This window comes from Apis cerana, linkage group LG11 (assembly GCF_029169275.1).
Source record: "Apis cerana isolate GH-2021 linkage group LG11, AcerK_1.0, whole genome shotgun sequence".
Lineage (NCBI taxonomy): Eukaryota > Metazoa > Arthropoda > Insecta > Hymenoptera > Apidae > Apis > Apis cerana.
The window spans coordinates 1,218,087-1,236,469 of record NC_083862.1 but is presented as its reverse complement, the minus strand read 5'-3'; the positions used below and the strand labels follow the sequence as shown (position 1 = coordinate 1,236,469).

At 25.6% G+C, this 18,383-nt stretch overlaps 4 protein-coding genes, 1 long non-coding RNA gene and 1 other non-coding gene across 31 annotated transcripts in view; 3 read left to right on the top strand and 3 right to left on the bottom strand.

The window, feature by feature from the left end:
- LOC107998510 (uncharacterized) overlaps positions 1-7,719 on the top strand; it is a 54,544-nt gene extending 46,825 nt beyond the window's left edge. For 11 of the 25 annotated variants that reach the window (XM_062081259.1, XM_062081248.1, XM_062081264.1 and 8 more), the window contains 8 exons: positions 1,804-1,958; positions 2,027-2,214; positions 2,662-2,691; positions 2,973-3,075; positions 3,186-3,347; positions 5,034-5,266; positions 5,635-5,846; positions 6,171-7,719. In XM_062081259.1, the coding sequence (XP_061937243.1) occupies positions 1,804-1,958; positions 2,027-2,214; positions 2,662-2,691; positions 2,973-3,075; positions 3,186-3,347; positions 5,034-5,266; positions 5,635-5,846; positions 6,171-6,325 (1,238 nt within the window). In that variant the 3' untranslated portion in view covers positions 6,326-7,719. The remainder of the gene's footprint in view (positions 1-1,803; positions 1,959-2,026; positions 2,215-2,661; positions 2,692-2,972; positions 3,076-3,185; positions 3,348-5,033; positions 5,267-5,634; positions 5,847-6,170) is intronic. The other 14 variants (XM_062081269.1, XM_062081267.1, XM_062081260.1 and 11 more) reach the window with 3 other exon arrangements.
- Positions 7,720-8,409: 690 nt separating this feature from the next.
- Positions 8,410-11,684, bottom strand: LOC107998515 (leucine-rich melanocyte differentiation-associated protein). The gene is made up of 4 exons (XM_017057836.2): positions 11,514-11,684; positions 11,185-11,412; positions 9,280-9,658; positions 8,410-8,754 (listed from the first exon to the last, which is right to left on the bottom strand). The coding sequence occupies exons 1-4, from the start codon at positions 11,571-11,573 to the stop codon at positions 8,675-8,677; spliced, it is 747 nt and encodes a 248-aa protein (XP_016913325.1). The 5' UTR covers positions 11,574-11,684; the 3' UTR covers positions 8,410-8,674.
- A 14-nt stretch (positions 11,685-11,698) lies between these two features.
- Trnap-agg (transfer RNA proline (anticodon AGG)) lies at positions 11,699-11,770 on the top strand. Its single transcript has one exon. It is a non-coding gene; the product is annotated as a tRNA-Pro (tRNA).
- A 131-nt stretch (positions 11,771-11,901) lies between these two features.
- Positions 11,902-14,350, bottom strand: LOC107998527 (uncharacterized). The gene is made up of 5 exons (XM_017057843.3): positions 14,207-14,350; positions 13,787-14,105; positions 13,565-13,715; positions 13,186-13,418; positions 11,902-12,553 (listed from the first exon to the last, which is right to left on the bottom strand). Exons 1-5 carry the CDS (start codon positions 14,348-14,350, stop codon positions 12,372-12,374), a joined length of 1,029 nt encoding a protein of 342 aa, XP_016913332.2. The 3' UTR covers positions 11,902-12,371.
- Positions 14,258-16,955, top strand: LOC133666898 (uncharacterized). The gene is made up of 2 exons (XR_009831756.1): positions 14,258-14,388; positions 16,224-16,955. It is a non-coding gene; the product is annotated as an uncharacterized LOC133666898 (long non-coding RNA).
- On the bottom strand, positions 14,875-17,330 carry LOC114577629 (uncharacterized). Of its 2 annotated transcripts, XM_062081285.1 has the most exons (6): positions 16,983-17,330; positions 16,485-16,765; positions 16,078-16,318; positions 15,653-15,830; positions 15,127-15,497; positions 14,875-15,049 (listed from the first exon to the last, which is right to left on the bottom strand). In XM_062081285.1, exons 1-6 carry the CDS (start codon positions 17,067-17,069, stop codon positions 14,936-14,938), a joined length of 1,272 nt encoding a protein of 423 aa, XP_061937269.1. In that variant the 5' UTR covers positions 17,070-17,330; the 3' UTR covers positions 14,875-14,935. The 2 variants fall into 2 exon arrangements, with proteins under 2 accessions (XP_061937269.1, XP_061937268.1); XM_062081284.1 differs by lacking the exon at positions 16,983-17,330 and having other exon boundaries at positions 15,785-15,830.
- Between the last annotated feature and the right edge of the window lie 1,053 nt (positions 17,331-18,383).

Genomic DNA, 18,383 nt, shown 5'->3' with positions numbered 1-18,383 from the left:
AAAGAAACTTTAATTTTTAATTAAATTACATTATACGAGTGTACTTCACTTATACACAATTGAAAATTCTGAAATCATTAAGAAATTTTGTAATTAAAATTGAACGATTCGCGCCTGTGTTTATTAAAACTAACACGTTTTATTCAACTTGATAGAAATTTTTTAGAAAGATCATGCCTCTCTTCTACGTTAAAGCACAATGTAATGAAATAGCGCAACAATGTTTTTCGTATTAATTTCTTGCGATGAGATAAACGCAATTTCAACTAAGCGAAATACCTTGTTGCAATTAATTCGAACTGCTAGCCGCCAAAGTAAAGAAAGTGTGACAGGAACGCGGGAGCATAATAAGCCTCAAGCTTCATTAATTGCGAAGAATCGATAATTAAAACTCGTGGAAGAACGAAGGAAAAAAAGAGGGAGAAATTTTTCGAATTGTAGCGAAACTTGTACGTAATTGACACGATTAATATATTACAATTAATTACGTGTTTTGCTCTTAAACAAAATAATATTTCGATGCTGAAATTCTTAAGCGTAAAATGCACGAGTTACGAAAGGTTTTTGTTTTTCTCGCTAAAAGCATTCACCTTGACACACATTTCTCCCATAATTCTCTCGTAGAAATTGCAGCTGAATCGCCACAGCAACGTAAATACAAATTTCTAATATAAATCTATAATTTTATTTTAATTTAAAAAGTAAAAAACAAGACTACCAACGGACGAATAGTTGAAAATAAGCTAATTAATCATCAAGACCAGTTTTCCAAAAAGTAACAAATCTGATCAATTGACAACAATTTGACGGTGTTTGTTGATTCTTAATAATTGATCCACCGTGACATTAAATCCTAGACAAACTTGCAAAGATAATATTTATTATCGAATATTGAATTAATATAGAAACGGGAGAATCGGAGCAGATGTGTCGATCGAAAAATTTGAGACACGATTCAATCCCTTATCGCATGAAACCTTGAACGTGAAAGTTCCTGCGCGTTCAAGCCGGAAGACAGGAAGCAAAAATCAGTTTTATCGCCCCCCCTTCGCTGCATTATCACAAACCAACTCGCCAGTATCGCGAACGTTTCGCCTCTGTCCAGGATTCAAATTTAAACTTACTCGAATTAAACTTCCTCCAAGTGTCTGCTCGAGTGTTTCACTTTCATAATTCCCAACAACCGATCAGAAAAATTTTCACAAAGGAATCTAACCAAAGAAAATAACCATAATCCAATTAAAAATGAAGAGCGGCGGTTACACAGCGTTCAACGCGTCGAATCGGAGGTGGACGCTGAGAAAATTGGCCCAACGCGTCACTCCAGGATTGCTGCTGGATTGCCTCGCCCTAACCTGTTACCCGAGGACCGACGAGGAAGTGGATGGAAAGATGGGCGAGGATTTTCGCGGGCCGGGAGGGGAGGGAGAGCCGCTGACCAAGAGCGAGGTCGCCGTCGACGATCCGAATTATAATTGCGGAGGATCGAACGGGGATGATGGAACCCCTTTGCCCCTTTCGAGCAGCCCCGCTCCCTCGTTCGTGGCCCCCAGAATGGGGAGAGACGTGTGTTGCGCGGGGAAGAAGGAGGGTGAAATAATTTGGAAACGCGTGGTGGACGCGAGGAGTTTGTCCTCGGAGGAGGAGGAGCTGTTTGCCAAGTGTCGGGCGCGGGGGAGGCGTAACGACTCGGCCGAGGATGGAACAAGTTAATCGAAAAGAATGAAATTTGTTTCTAGAGGATGCGAAAGTTGGAACCGTTTCGAACGACTGCGTTAAGTTGCACCTTTCCTCTATTTGCAGATGATGGAAGCAGCTTGTCGGAAGCGTGCAGCACTCCGATCATCGGCGCGGGATCACGGGCAGGATCTAGTCACACGGTGATCGACGTGGATGACATGGATTCTGGATTGCATTCTGGACACCTTGCCACGAGGGCGTCTTTGTCCAGTCTTGGAGTAAGTAAATAAGAAAATTACTGCTACTCATTTGAAAGAGTTTGTTGTTCGAGGATGGTCTTTTTCAGGCACGATCAGATTCAATGGCGTCGGTTTACAGCGGTGCTGGTGAGGGACGGTGCTGTCGCTCGGTGGTCGTCACAGGAGAAGTCGAATTCGCGCTGCAATACGATTATAAACACCTAACGTTCGAAGTGCACGTAACGAAATGCAAAAATCTAGCACCCGTTGACGTAAAACGCAAACGTTCGGATCCGTAAGTAACGCATGACTCACGGCATAATGATCCGGCGGATTGGTCTACTACGTCTCTTTGGGATAGAAATTTTTAAATTAAAAAAGGAGAAGTTGCATTTCAGCAAGCATCACGGAAAAGTAAATTGGTCGAATGTTTGGTTAATGGAGTATCGACATTGTGTAATTTGTGCTTGCGTTTCTGGTTATTTTTGCATTTGAAAATATTCCGTCATGCATATTGATGCGTCCCGAAGAGATATAGGCTATTCACTAACGAATTCTAAAGGCGAAAATGAAGACAAAAGTTGGTATGTAAAAGTGTCATCTGATTATTTGTCGAATGAAATATTATTCAAAGTTTTTTGTATATACCGACTTTTGTACTTTGTTTCGAGCTTTGGAAAAGTTGATTGTATTGAAATAATGTTCTTTCTAATTTACTAATCGTTGTCTTACTTGCGAATAGTTATTGCCAATTTGTAGGAGCTTTCAACACGTTAGTACATTTCTTTCTTACAGATAGTAAAGTAGAGTTATTTCCATTTATTATCATAACAATGTATCTTGATAGATAGAATGAAATTTAAAAAAAAGAAACTTGTAAAAGTTGAAAATTTCTTCAATTTCGTTCTTTGAGAAGATTAAGATTGCAAAAACTGTACAACGAGATCAATATTTTTAATTCTGATTAACATATATATATGTGACTCCGATATACAGTTAATGCGTTAAAGAAAATTCCCTTTTCAATAAATTAACCGCAGACTATTCCTTCAGATACGTGAAAGTGTATTTATTACCTGACAAATCAAAGAGCGGGAAACGAAAGACGAAAGTGAAGAAGCACACACTGAATCCTGAATTTAACGAGACATTGAAGGTAAGATTGACGTTTCATTTTCAAATCTCGAGCACAAAAAAATTCTTGCTTGCCCCTCCATTGTTCCTGCATGAGAGTTAGAGCTTGGACGGTACGCAACCATATTTCAGTTCCACATGAGTCTGAGCGGCCTAGAGACCAGAACATTATGGCTGACTGTTTGGCATTCAGACATGTTTGGACGCAACGATTTCCTCGGCGAGGTTCGAATGCCCTTGGAGAACAAAATCTTCGATGATCCTACACCCAAATGGTATCCTCTTCAAGAACGAGTAAGTTTATGAAATAGTTTGTTCGTCATTTTATATTTTTTACCAATAAAGAATAAGATATATAGTGACTCACGGATTTATTCATGCGCATACATTTTTTTCTTTTACTATTTTTCCAATATAAATCAAGAAAATAATATGACACATATAGAAATATCTACATTTATTTGTAAGTTTAAGTAGAAGTAAGAGATAGGCATATTTTTTAAAATATAGCGTCTATGAGTCACTGTATGTTTATTATTGATGGAAGAGATACAAAAGATAAGAGGCATAAAAATATAAAATTCTTTTTAAATGGGTCATTAATTTACGTTAACTTCAGTTTCATTTTAATTAGTTTTCAAACTATTATTATTTCATTGGAGAATAATTAAGAGGTGAAGTAAGAAGATCAATTGATATCTTTACTTTAATTTTGGACAAATTTTTAAACATTTTTAAAAATTCTACATATTTTTGAATTTATCTTTCTCTTTTCAAATATTCTGTCTTATTAAAAATATTGTTAATTTTACGCGTTATTAAAAATTATAGTACATTATAATTTTTCTAAAGAAACTATCTCTATTACTTTACAGTAGAGAAACTGTAAATTATACATTACAATATTAGAAATGGTCTATAATCAATCATTTGAGGATTAAAATTATCTTTGACTAATTTATCTAGTTAAAAGTCATTGTAATGTTTTAATTTTATTATTATTTCTTTATCAACCAACTGAATTTTATGTCTTTGTATCTCTTCCAGTAACTATTCAATAGTAAGAGATCGTTCTAGATATAAAAAGGCGGCGAGAATGGGCCGGAGAAAGTAAGTCTTCTTACAGGTCTTGATTATTACCCAGTACGTAATTAGAAGCCTTCTTTTATTTGTTTTTTTTTTTATTTATATTTATCTCGATGAAGGTAATTGACACACTTTGCAATAGGAAAGCAATATTGCACGACTTGTTACATTATCTGTCAATTCCAGAAGAAAAATTCAAGTTCAAGAAACAGCATGAGACGAAGAGACTAATCTTATAAAAGATACATAATATTATATTGCGATTGGACCACATCATACATCTGATTGCATTATTTTGCAATGTATCTGCATGCACAAGAATTAAAAGTCTTTAATAGAAACCTCTTGTTTTTTACCATTTTACATTATGTATAACCTTTTTATCGAATAATTAATATTAAAATATGTATATTTACTTAAATTATATATTCACCTTTTTATAATTATTCTATTCTTGAGGTAACGAAAAATATATTTATTAAATGCTTCTTGTCAAGTGAGTAATATACATAAATGTATTATATTTGAAATGATAAATTGCTTTATTTTATAATTGTTTTATAATTATTATAACGATATATAAAATAATATTACCATACAAGGTATCCAAAAAGTATAATTCTTCATATTTTGACTTGAAAAATCATCCTTTGAACTTCTAGAGATTCTGTACAAAAGAAAAAAAAAATTAAAATAAAATAGATATAATTAAATATATTTAAAAATTGTAAGATCTCTTTTAATATCATATTATCCAAATTATAAATAATTTTCTTTTTATTTCTAAAATATTAAAATTGATACATGAAAATTACTCCCTATAATTTGGACAATTTTAAAATATTTTTTTGCAAACTTTTGAAATTATCAATTAACCGCAATTATAAATTTTAGACAGAACCGTTCGATGACCCTGTTGCATACAAAGGCGAGGTGATCGTCGGTTTGAAGTTCGTGCCACCGGATCCTACGCAACAGGAACGTGATCGAGAAGCAGGATCAGAACGTAGTACCTCCAAGTCTAAGAAGAATATGAGCCGTGGCGCGTTACACGTGCTCGTAAAGGAAGCTAGAAATTTGCAAACCAGGGCAAAGAATTCAGGAACGTGTGATCCATTCTGCAAAAGGTATCATTTATTAATACTTGCATTGTTTCCTTCCTATTGTTAACAAATAAGGAGAGACATTAAAAACCATCGATTTTTTAATCTTTTTTTTTTTTTTAGAATTTATATAATTATTAATTCTCTAATTTGACTTTAAACAAATTTGCACTTTTCCATCTTTATAATTAATAATAAATATGTAACGTAAACATGTAAAATATGCAATATATACATAATTTCAACAAAACAAATAATCTACTATTTATTTCTGATATGAATGATTAACAAGACTATTAAAAAATTTACATATCTTTATTATTTATTATTATCTAATCGTAATTGAAATAAAAAAAAAAAGATAAATTTACATTAATTTGTATTATTTTTAGTTACTTATTACCTGACAAAGGTCGTTCAGGAAAACAAAAGACTGGAGTAGTTCGCAGATCTGGTGGTTCACCAGTATGGGGTCACACTTTCATTTATAAAGATGTGAGTCTTCAAGAATTAGCAGAACGTGGACTGGAATTAACAGTCTGGGATCACGATCGTATCGCCAGCAACGAATTTTTAGGAGGTGTTCGATTTAATCTTGGCACAGGTATATAAATTATAATTTATTTTTAATACTTTATCTTTTGAAATAGTATTTAACATTTTGTTTAAAATAGTCTAAAATTTATGTAACCAACAAATACAAATTCAATTCAATTCCTAGAAACCATATTCAAATAATAATAAAATCTATGATTCAACTTATTAAAAAATAATACAATACCAAATTTTTTTAAGTCAAAATAATATTTTACTTTATACTTACTAATATAAAAAATTTCCCAATTTAAATTATTATATAATATATATATATATACACATAATAAACAAATGAATTATATGATTTTTTATTAATTATAATTTTTTGCAGGAAAACACTATGGAAAACCAGTAGATTGGATGGACGCAACCGGTCGAGAATTATCCCTTTGGCAGAGCATGCTTGAGAGGCCTAATTTCTGGGTGGAGGGTGCCGTGACTTTGAGGCCAAATTTGCATAATCATGGGAAAAACAGCAACACCTAATCATCGTCTCAGTGATTTCTTTTGTACTTAAATGACACTCGAGTGTTCACTCGTGGACCTTGTTAGTTCCATCTCAACGAAGCTCGTTACGCTTCGGCCTAGTTTAAACTTCAAACGCAAATATGTATTATGTGTCAGTGTAAGCGGACCACATTCGTCTAATAATTTCGAAACGCAACTTTCGAAAAAAAAAAAAAAAATATCAGTGCCTTTGGGGCCAATGTAAACGCATTGTAATCCTGTCCACAGGGCACAGTCTATCATTTAGACTCTAAATTCTCGAGAATGCAATAGAAAGTGGTCGTTGTGAGGTATCAACCTCTGAAAAAGATCCAAGAAATCAAATCTTGGTCATGAAAATTAGTATTTACCTTATTTACCGGTCCGGTTTACTTTGTAAATGATCATAGCCGATATAATTAGAATTTTTAATCTGTAGCTTCCGTTTGCTTCCGATAAGTTTACTTTGTAGGTATTTTGTTTGCAATTTCTTTTTTTTTTTTTTCTTTTCTGCTGTATGAAAAATCGTACTATATATGATTTTTTTTCAAGTGAATTTCTTTTAAGTTTCTTTTTTGATTATACTTTCTCGTTTTCTTTTGTTTTTCCTTCATTAATTTCCTTTTCTTTCATCATCGTATATATATATATATATATATATGTTATATATTATTACAGAGCAAAGAAAGTCCTAGCCAGATGATCAATGGAACATCGATACGGACATGCAAAATTCGTGCAATATAATGTACCGTAAAAAGACGTTTGATTCTTCTCGTTGATTATAATTAATTTTTAAATGATAAAGAAAGAAAAAATTTTTAAAACGGACATCCGTCCAATCATAAGGCGAGATTGACTATAGAACATCATGCATGAAAATTCTTCGTGGCCAATCGTATCATTATAATTTTAATAGACACGGCCTCGTTCCAAACGTACACATTTTTGGGAAACGTTCGTCGATCGCAGCAATAAAATATTGTTATTAAAATCCTTCCAGAGAAAGAAAAAAAAACGATATATATATACATATTATATACTATATTTTACGAAGTAAATTTTACTTTATATTAATCCAAGGACAAAAGGTTCCAGCGTTTGGAACGTGGCTTGCATTGTGGACACTTTCCTTTCTTGGAGAGAAAGATGCTTCCAGTGTGTACAATACTCGAAACGATTTCTCGCGCTGAGTTGTCAGAGACCGATGGAATGGTGTATTTAAGCAATTAAATATGACCTATTCCTATTAAATATAATCATATAAATATTATATTTATACATTCACAGTAAGATTACATAATATAGATAGGCCAATGGGGCTTTGGATCATTATCAACGGAAGGAATTCTTAACAAAAAAAAAAAAAAAAAAAAAAAAAAAGAAAATAAAAAGATATCAGTGTTTCGAGATAAAATATATGAAACGTTATGATAATTATGAAATATATGCAAAACACTGATCCACGAAACTTCCTTTTAAGAATAATATTAGTATTTGAATACTAATTACATCCGGGACGAATCGAAAGGCTGATGTAATCGTACTTAACTAATTAATTATATTACAATACCGAATTTTCGGTATTATCGTATATAGGAAAGCATAGCGTAACACATGGATCGTGTATACTTATCAATAAGGTTCTTCCTAAATACAGGGTTAACAATCGATACTACTTTAAACTGCCTTCGACGTAAGTTCTTCTCGTAAACGCGTGTCAAAGAAACGATTGTTAGAAAAATTTGCCCAATACGTCCGTAAAAAATGAGTTTGGAATTGAATGTGCTGTGTTTGTTCGTAGCTTGTCGAGGATCGAATTGCGCGTAGAAAATATTGTTGCGAGACTACTATGTTGTGTACATTTAAGGACCAATAACATTAAATTATGATAATAAAACTAATACGATAACAGGAAGAAAAAAAACAGAGTTTTGGAATTCAAAACACGCGCGCGTTTTTTGTTTCTCTTAAGACCGTTTCTGAAGGATAATGTGGCGCTCGGATCGCTCGGAACAAAACGGAGAATCTTTGACATTTATTTATGTCACTCATCAGTGTACGTGATAATAAAATTTTGTACGTTTACTCATAATGAATTATATTTTATTCGATGTATATATGTATAAAAAATTAACATCTATTAGGTAAATATTGAACAAACAAACAGGCACATAGATGAGATTTTTGGTTAAAAAAGAGAAAAAGAAAATATCAAGAAAATTTGATTTGTGCATCGTTTCATTCATTGTCAGTTTTACGAATCTAATCGCTATTTCTTTTGTCATTTATAAAAAAAACAAAATCGCAACTTATGTACAAAAATATTTTGACTTACTCAATTTACATTCAAAGATCATTATTAGAAATGAACCGGTTTCCTTCTGAATTCTTTCCAGAATATCGATATTTACATTTTCCAAATGCTCCTGGAATATAAAATAATTAAAATACTTTTAATTTATTAAATTAATAAAATTTCTAATCAGATAATCAATAAATCAATCATTATTTCTAATTAAATAATCAATAGATAAAATGAAATTGAATAATGATATTGTATTTAAAATTAAATAGTTTCAAAATTAAATCTAAAAATAATTTAATCATTTTGAATTCTTATATTTATCAAATGGTTTAACATTCATATGAACATGTTTTTTCAATTTTGCAATCAATGTTTTCATAAAATATTGATTTATAAATAATATAAGTAAGATTTGATATAACATATTTAAGATTTCTAACATATTTAAGAATTCTTTTGATATTAATAAAATCAAATTTATTTTTCCTGTAATCAATTTTCTATTATCACTTATATATAAAAAATATTTTTAATTTCGTTTCTTTTTTAAATAAGAATTTTCAAATAAATATCATTATTCAATTATATTATACATCATTAAAAAATAATAAGATATATTAAAGAAATTATATTATTACAATTATACCTTTGTGATCAAGGGGATTGCGGATTGATCTTGGCAAAGGAGTATAATGAATATTGAAGAATATATCATCGAAATCTTCGATTGTATTTGAAACGAATTTCTGTGATAAATCTGGAACCATTTTAATAGTCCTCGAATATTTTCCTCGTCTTTCGGCATCTTTTCGTTCCTGCATCGTCACTGGACGTGAATCCAAAAATCGAAGTGTCGAAGGTAACGTATATATAGCATAGAGTCTATAACGATTATAATCCTCGTCATCGGTTGACGTTGGATTCGTTAACTGATCGGGACATCCTGGATTACCCAGTAAACTCACGTACATTACTTTTGGACAACATTCTTGTATTCTCCTCAATGCGTTGTCTATATCTGTTATCTAAACAATTTTTTATTTAAACAAATTATGTAGTGAAAACATGATTCATTCATACATATAATAAATGTAAATTTATCAAATCAAACCACAAACATATATGAGAATATGAACTTATAATACAATGGTATTGATACATTATGATAAAATATACAAATGAAACTTTATAAACGATGTTATATACAATATAGCGTATTTTAATTTTGTTCAACGATTATTATTTTAGAATTTTTTTTACTTATTAATTATAATTTTATATTTTAAATAAAATGATACGTATATTAATCATATCGTTCCAAATAATATAATTATTTAATAATAATTAATAATAATTTTTAAAAAAGTTCAAAACTTAATTCTAAAAGATAATTGTCAAATAATAAAAATTTTACGTTATTTAATTATATCAATACTGATTAATAATATTGATTACATACAGTTTATCGAAAATAATAGTAATAGTAAAATTTATTGTTAAAACGGAACATTCTTAATGAAATTATATAAATCCGCAATCCAATTATATCATCAATCGTAACAATCAATACGAGGTGAATGGCATCAAAAATGTCATCGAACCCATTTGCATTGATGATATCAAAAATCGTAAACGTTTAGAATTTTAATGAGAATGAATAATTCATAAAGTATTCCTTTAAAAATTCCCGGATTAAAACGAATACAGTTAATTTTTAGTTTTCTTCTTTCGATTTATCGGTTTCGCAATTATTAAAAAATTACAAACTAACAATATATGTTGAAAACATGAACGATTAGTTATTTTTAGTAAAAAAAAACATTAAATTACAATATGTAGTATGATGCAATAATAGATGTATCATCTTTACTTAATCTGTTTTTCAATTGTTATTTGAAATAATTTAAAAATAATGTGATAATACATGAGATAAATTCTTAACCTTAAAGATTATTGATCGATTAATTAATTGATATTTTTATCTTATTTACATATTTTTAAATATCGTTCATTTCAAAAATAAGAAATCTAAATCAAATTAGAATTCATTATAAATTAGTATCAAAATAATTATATTAAATTTAAAAAATTATATTAAATTATAAATAGATATTTTATAACATTTAAACAAAATAAATACGTTTTCCTATGAAATAATAATAATGAAATATTATGCTAAAATTTATTGAAGTAAATATATTGAAATAAAATTTGTATAAAATAAGTTAAAAATAAACATAACGATAATTATGTTATTAATTATATGTTTCAATAAAAAGAAATAATAAATTTTTATATTAATATCATATGCACAAATATGTTTTACAAGTAATTTGATATAATGTCAAATAATTGAAAATAATGATACTAAAAAATTAAATCTTCATAATTAAAAAGTTACTGGAAAAACATTTAAACTAAATTTTTTAATACACATGAAGTAAATAATTCATTTCTATCCTATATCAATATCTTTTATCAATAATAACTTTAATTCATCAAAATATTCTTTTTGTAATACAAAAAATTAAAAAAAATAAGTAAAACAAACCTTGTTATTGTTTAAACTGAGAGTAGTCAAATTTAGTATAGGAGGTAATGTCTTTAAATCCCGAAGTTTATTATTATCGAGTATCAGTTCCTGTAGGTTTTCGAAGTATTTAACAGCAGTAATGGAGGTTAGTTCATTATAAGAGAGATCTAAACTTGTACAATTATCACCAACGACACCCACTAATCCTCCAGGTATCTTTTCTGCCCGTTGTCCTGTGTACCAAGCCTAGATTTTTGAAAACGTTTACAACAATCCATTTACATTAAAATTTAGAATTCACTAAATAACACTTGAAACATATATTAATAAAAGTATATGTTAATTACCCGTCCATATCGAACTGTCAATGCACTTCTATTAAAATCTTGTTGGCTCTGTTCCGCCATCTTGCATATATGATACTATACCATGAGAAATTATCATTAAATAATAAGAGTGATAACACTTTGAATGAGGCGACGAAGCCGCCATTAAGGAAGATATCTCTTCTAACAAACAAATCACATAACATGGCTCGTTGGTCTAGGGGTATGATTCTCGCTTAGGGTGCGAGAGGTCCCGGGTTCAAATCCCGGACGAGCCCTGCGGTTTTTTTTTTGTTAATTGTCTTGTCTTTAATAATCTAAATCTTTTTATTTAAATTCTTAACAAAATATTGAATAATAAACAATGAAATATAAGTAATATAAGTAAAAAGTAAATTATACTAATATATATTTTTATAAATATTATATATTTTTCTATTACATATTTTTTTTTTCTTTTTATAAATCTCATATAAATAAAATAATTATATTTATGCATCGTTACAATTTTATATTTCAAAATTTACAATTTTGTTATTTATAATACAATTAATGAATGTAATAAATTGATTTATTTACAATTGGAGTAATATCCAGGGAAAGGGCTTAAAATCCTATATGAATTCATTAAATTTAATTTGATAATGTTTTAATTAATCTATATATATATATATATAGAGAGAGAGAGAGAGATTTTATATATTTTATATAGAATATTATAAATTATTATAAATAGCAATTATTATAAACAATCCATATATTAAAAAAATCAGAACCTGGTTTAGTACATAAATTCTTTTATGTACTAAATAAAGAAATCATGGTGTATGCAAAAATAAATTAAAATATTGAATAAAATCTAATACACAATATTAAATATCATATAAGTTTATGATATTCTTTAAAACATTTTCCTAAACATAAACCAGGATTATCTTTACAGCCAGGACAGAAATAATTTGTTTCTTTTCGTAAACCATTAGCAGTGCATTGTCGACATCTTTTTCTTTTTATTTTATTATTTCCTCGTCTAGGTAACATTTCAGGTAGATGTTCAGGTTCTAATAAAAAGAAGTATTTTCCTAATAATTTTCGAATTCAAAATTATCGATAATATTCAGACGAAAGTCTTTTATCACTTTTATCTACATATTTTTTTTAATATCCTTTCAAATAAATTACAATTTATTTTGCTACATTATTATTATCAATTTATAATTTCATTTTTATTAGGTATCATGTAATATAAAATCTTTTTTATCTCGATATATATTTTGAAATTTCAGCAATCTCAATTGATTTTCAATCTAATATTAATTTCTATTTTATTATTTTTTTTAATTTTTTGTTAATATTTAAATTTCACACAATCTTATTTTTTTAATTAACATTTTGAGTATTGAATAATCATTATACATTAATTTTATCATAAAATACATATCATTACTTACATTAATAGTTTAGAATATACTTACTTGGTGCATCATCAATTTAAAATAAATTAATTTGCTTTAATTCTTAAGTTATTTCATATATGTAGATAGATATAAATATAGAATTAAAAAAAAAAAATACTTCAAATGATATATTTTTACAAAAATTACCCTTTCCTCTGAATATTATAGAATATATTATATTAAATTAATTTTTTATACTTTGAATACCATATTTCACAAGATAGAATCATTCAAACCTTTTTTTAATATTTTGACAGGTCTATATGTCAAATTTGCAGTTCCAATTTTATTAATTACTTTTTTATTAGTTACATTTTTCTTTTTATTCTCTGAAAATGTAGTTCCTGTGTTTTTTTTCATATCCTCAATATTAGATATATTTTTATTATCATTAGGAATGTCATTCTGGATTGAACTTGTTAAATTCTGTTTCAATTTTTCTGTTTTCTGTATTTCATTATGATCATTGCTATATAATAATAAATCATAAGCTCTTTGAATTCATAAAATTATTTATAAACTTTTTTTATAATTATTTTTATTATAGAAATCATTTTAGTATATAAAGAATTTATTATACTATAATATTATGAATAATATTTAATTAAAGAATACCTTGTTGATTCTTTAAATGTTATATCATAGAAATTCAGTTCATTATAAAAATTCATCATTCTTTGGAATGTGTTTGTATAATCAATAATATTTGGTATAGGAATATCTATTTTAAATTGTTCCTCCGTAAAAAATTTTGTTTCAATATTTTCTGTATAAATATAAAAATGTGTATTAAATTAATGTAATATAATATACTTAACATAAAAGAAAATAACATACTTCTTATTAATTCAGCGCCTTCTGCTTTATATTCTGCAATTTCTTTATCCTTTTTTTTTATTAAATCTAAAAGAAATTTATGCTGACGAATAATTTCCATTGATGATATATATAAAGGTTTAGTTATAATTTCCCAAAAATCTTGAGATGTGCCTTTTTCTAAATTTACAGAAAATTTTATTGAACCACCATCTATTTGAGCTCGTAATTTTATATGTTTTATAGATGCTTCCACAATATATTCTGACATATTACTTAAAATGTTCAATGCAATATCATAGCAATCAATAGTTTCAACATTTAAAAGTGGGTTTAATTTCTAAAATAAAATATTATAAAATTAAATTTGATTAATTATAAAAGTGTAAAGACATGTTTTTGTTTTTACATTTTTTTTTTGTATAATACTTTATTAATTACCCGACATCTGTCTAAAATAATTTCTTTTGTTAATGTTTCTATCCATATTTCAATAAGATTAGTTAAAAAAACTTTGATTGTATCATTTTTATGTATAATAGAAATCATATAAGTATCATTATTTATTTTTATACTATTCCACATGATGTTCTTTATATTAATAAAAAATCATGTTTTTTATTGTAAGTAATACGGAGATTTTAAATAAGATTTTATCATAAATTATATTTTTTTTGTTGTAAAATTAGATTCTCTTATTTACGACTATGTAAAACATAACCTATATTTTTGATTATTAAACTTTTGTTTCATTAAAAACACTTATATTCATTAGAAATTTTTAAGTTTGATAAATGTATATTTTGATAAGTATACATTATATGTATATAGTATATAATTTTATATATTTATATTTGATAAAATTTTAATACATTTCACACTTTTATATAAAAGTCAAACGCTGAATTTGCAAAATATCGATATTGATATATAAAAATAGAAAAATTATTCATACATATTTATAACAATAAAATATATGTATAAATATATAATATATATAATTTAAATAAATTTATAAATGACTATAAATAATTAAAATAAAAGATTTTTATTAAGAATAAATCATTAAAAATATTAAGATTATAAATATTGAGTAAATAAAACAAATATTTAATAGTAATATAAAAATATTTATTATATGAATATATCAAAACATAAAAAATATAAAAATTATACATTTTTTTTACTTTTTTTTATAATACGTATATTAACTGTGTGAAACTTGGTATTAGATATATTGTTGATCATATTATCTCCTTGTAAAATTTTATTTTTTGTATTAGTCTGTAATTAAAATTAAAAAAAACAATTATAATTATATTATAAAATAATATAATATTTTTAAATTGTAATGTTCAAACCGTTTGTTGTGATTCACTGAAAAAAGTTTTATTTTTGGATTTTGATTTTGAAATTTCTTTCCAATTAGTAAATAATATTGGATTACGTATTTTTAAATGATCTTTGCCATCTTTATCAATGAAATTTTTAAGATGTCTATTATGTTTATGCATATCACCAAATTTGTTAGGTTTAGAATTTAAAAATTCATTTGATCTTCTTTTTTTACTCAATATCAAGTAATTAAATACTGAAGATGCACTAGGTGATGTTGAACTCGAAGTATTTGTTTCGTTTTCTTGACACGGAACCAATGTTTGAATGTCTTTTTCATATTTTGAATTTTTTTTCGTATTATTTATTTTTATACTTTCTTTACTTGAAATTTGAGCTGTATATATAAAAATAATAATATATATTATAAATAAAACTATAAAAAATGTATATGTATACACATATATAAAAAAATATAAATAAAAAAAATTATTTTATTTTTTTGAATATTATATAATATTATGTAATATGTAATATAAATGTAATAATTACAATGTTTACTACATAATTTCTTAATATTATATCCATCTTTGCTTAATATACTATTGAAATTCTTAACATCTTGTTGAGTAATACATTGAGTTTCAGCATTACTAAAAAGTCTTAATTTTAAACAGAGATTACCTTCAGTATCTATATACTGAGATGCCATTGCATGTTTTGAAGATACCTATAGAATTCACATATTTTATATTTATAATTATGAAATAATTATAATTATTTATAAATATATTATATATAATTATTATTATTATATAGATATATTATTATTATAATTATTATAGATATATATTATTTATAATAATATAGATTTATGAAAAAATAAATATAAAATAAAAATTATGTGTATTTTATATCATATTATGTGAATATTAAATTTATTTTTATCATTATAGATGATATAAAAAATTAAATACCAAATTTTTAAGAAATTGCTGCTTTTTTTGATTTTTTTTTGATAAATGACTTAATATGTCTTTTGTATATGTAGTTATTTTACTTGTAATGTTAGACAAATCATTGTATTCTTTTTTAAGGTGTTTAACAATAGTTTTTGTTTCAGGAGATATTTCAGAAGTATTTTGATTTAAAAGCATACACGATACACCTATATCCTTTACCAAAACTGCATCTGGACATCCATTACTTTTATTACTCCTATAGAAAAAGATATGTAAATAATTTTTTTATTATTTAATGAATGATTATTTAAGAATAAAAATCTTCAACAAAATTGACATTTGATATTTATAAGTTTGATAAAATAAAAATTATATTAATAAAAATGTTGAATAATAAATAATAATATAATAAAAATATTAACCTATAATAAGGAAACTGACAGCTATCATGAATCGTAGAATTACTCATTTCATCAGAAATTGTATTTTCTGTTACTGAATGATTATGTGAATCTTTGTTCATACTGTTAATGGAATTGTAATTCGATTCAATAATCAAAGCATTTTGTTTAATTGCATGTCTTTCTGATATTGTGGAAATAAAACTTTTAGAAGATTCATCAGAAATGGTAGTATGTTTCTTCATTTGTGGTATAATCTTAATTGATGCATCTCCTGTTTTCGGAGCAATAAGGACACCCATCTCAAAATGATGATTGTTAAATTATCCAATGATTGTTAAATTATTTAGAAGTCATATTGATCCAATATAAAGTTTGTATTAATATTTGTTATAAAAAAATGTAAAAATTAGAAAAACGAATTATAATAAAATATTTTATATGTGATAATAAAATAAAAAATAATAAAATGATATTAATTTTATTACAAAATGTAATAATAACATCTCTATGAATTACCGAAACTCTAAATCTTCTCTGTCCCATTACTGAAAAACAGAGACATGTATAATGTTTGTATCTTTGTCGGTTTTTAAAAACATCCATTACATTACAAAACCTCAAAGTTACCAATTAATTTTGAGACTTTAACGCCTGGAAAAGGTTACGTTTATATCATTCGAATAATATAACAAAATAAAATCACATTTTTTTAAAGCACTAAAAATCATAATTGCTATATTCATATAAAAGTATAAAAGATATAAGATCTTAAAAATATATAGTGTCTTTGATATAATAAATAGCAGAAAATATATTATGTTAATAACTTGTGCAATATTTTAATATTGACACAATTTTTTTTATATTAGAAAATATTTATAAAATTAGATAAAATTAGATTAGGTTATATAAAATAAAATTATTAAAATATATATTAGAAAGTTAAGAAAAAGATATATATATATATATATATATATATATATGTCATATATGTATAAGTACTATATAAGTGAAAGTATTTTTCGATAACATTAAATAATTTTTATTTTATTTTTTTATCTTGATAATAAAGCATTTTTAAAAATAATTTCTATTTTTTATAATAATAATAATAATAAAACATATTAGAAATAAAAACAAAGTGATTAGTATTAGAATATTTATTTCTTTAGAAAAAAAATTTATTTAATACATGTAAACAATAAATAAATTAAATATATTATTATTATGTTTTAAATAAATAAATTAAAGAATTCTTATATATAATTAATTCTAAAGAAAATTTTTTTTATAATTAACATTCTATTGATTAATTATTAAAATTTTATTTTAATAAATAATATAAGTACTTTAACATGTTGCTTAGAATCGTTATACAATATTTTTTTTTATATAAAATTAATTTTATTTATTTAAATTATTTTACCTGGAATTATATCACATAAATTATATTTATATTATTATAATTACAAATTATTATAATTATATAAAATTGATTTATCAAACTTAATCATTATTTTAAAAAATGCTTTTTTCATACAATTAAAATATATATTTAATAAATTAATCATTTCATTCAATTATTTATTTTATTCAATTCTGAATTATAAAAATTTGATTAAATGCATATAATGTGTATGTATATATTTCTTAGAATCTGAAGGCAAGTTGACCAATGAAGTTTTCTTACATTTTACAGAATTGACAGTAAACCATAAGCGTAATCACGCATAAAACTTCAAAAAATTTCGGAAGGATCGATATTGCTTCATTCAAATAAATTACTAACTTTTCAATCATTTCATAATTGAATAAACAAATAATTTATTCAATTTCTAATTTTATCTAATTTTATAAAATATTTTTCAGAAAATAATGTTTAATTAAAAATTATAGAAGATGTAAAAATAAAAAAAA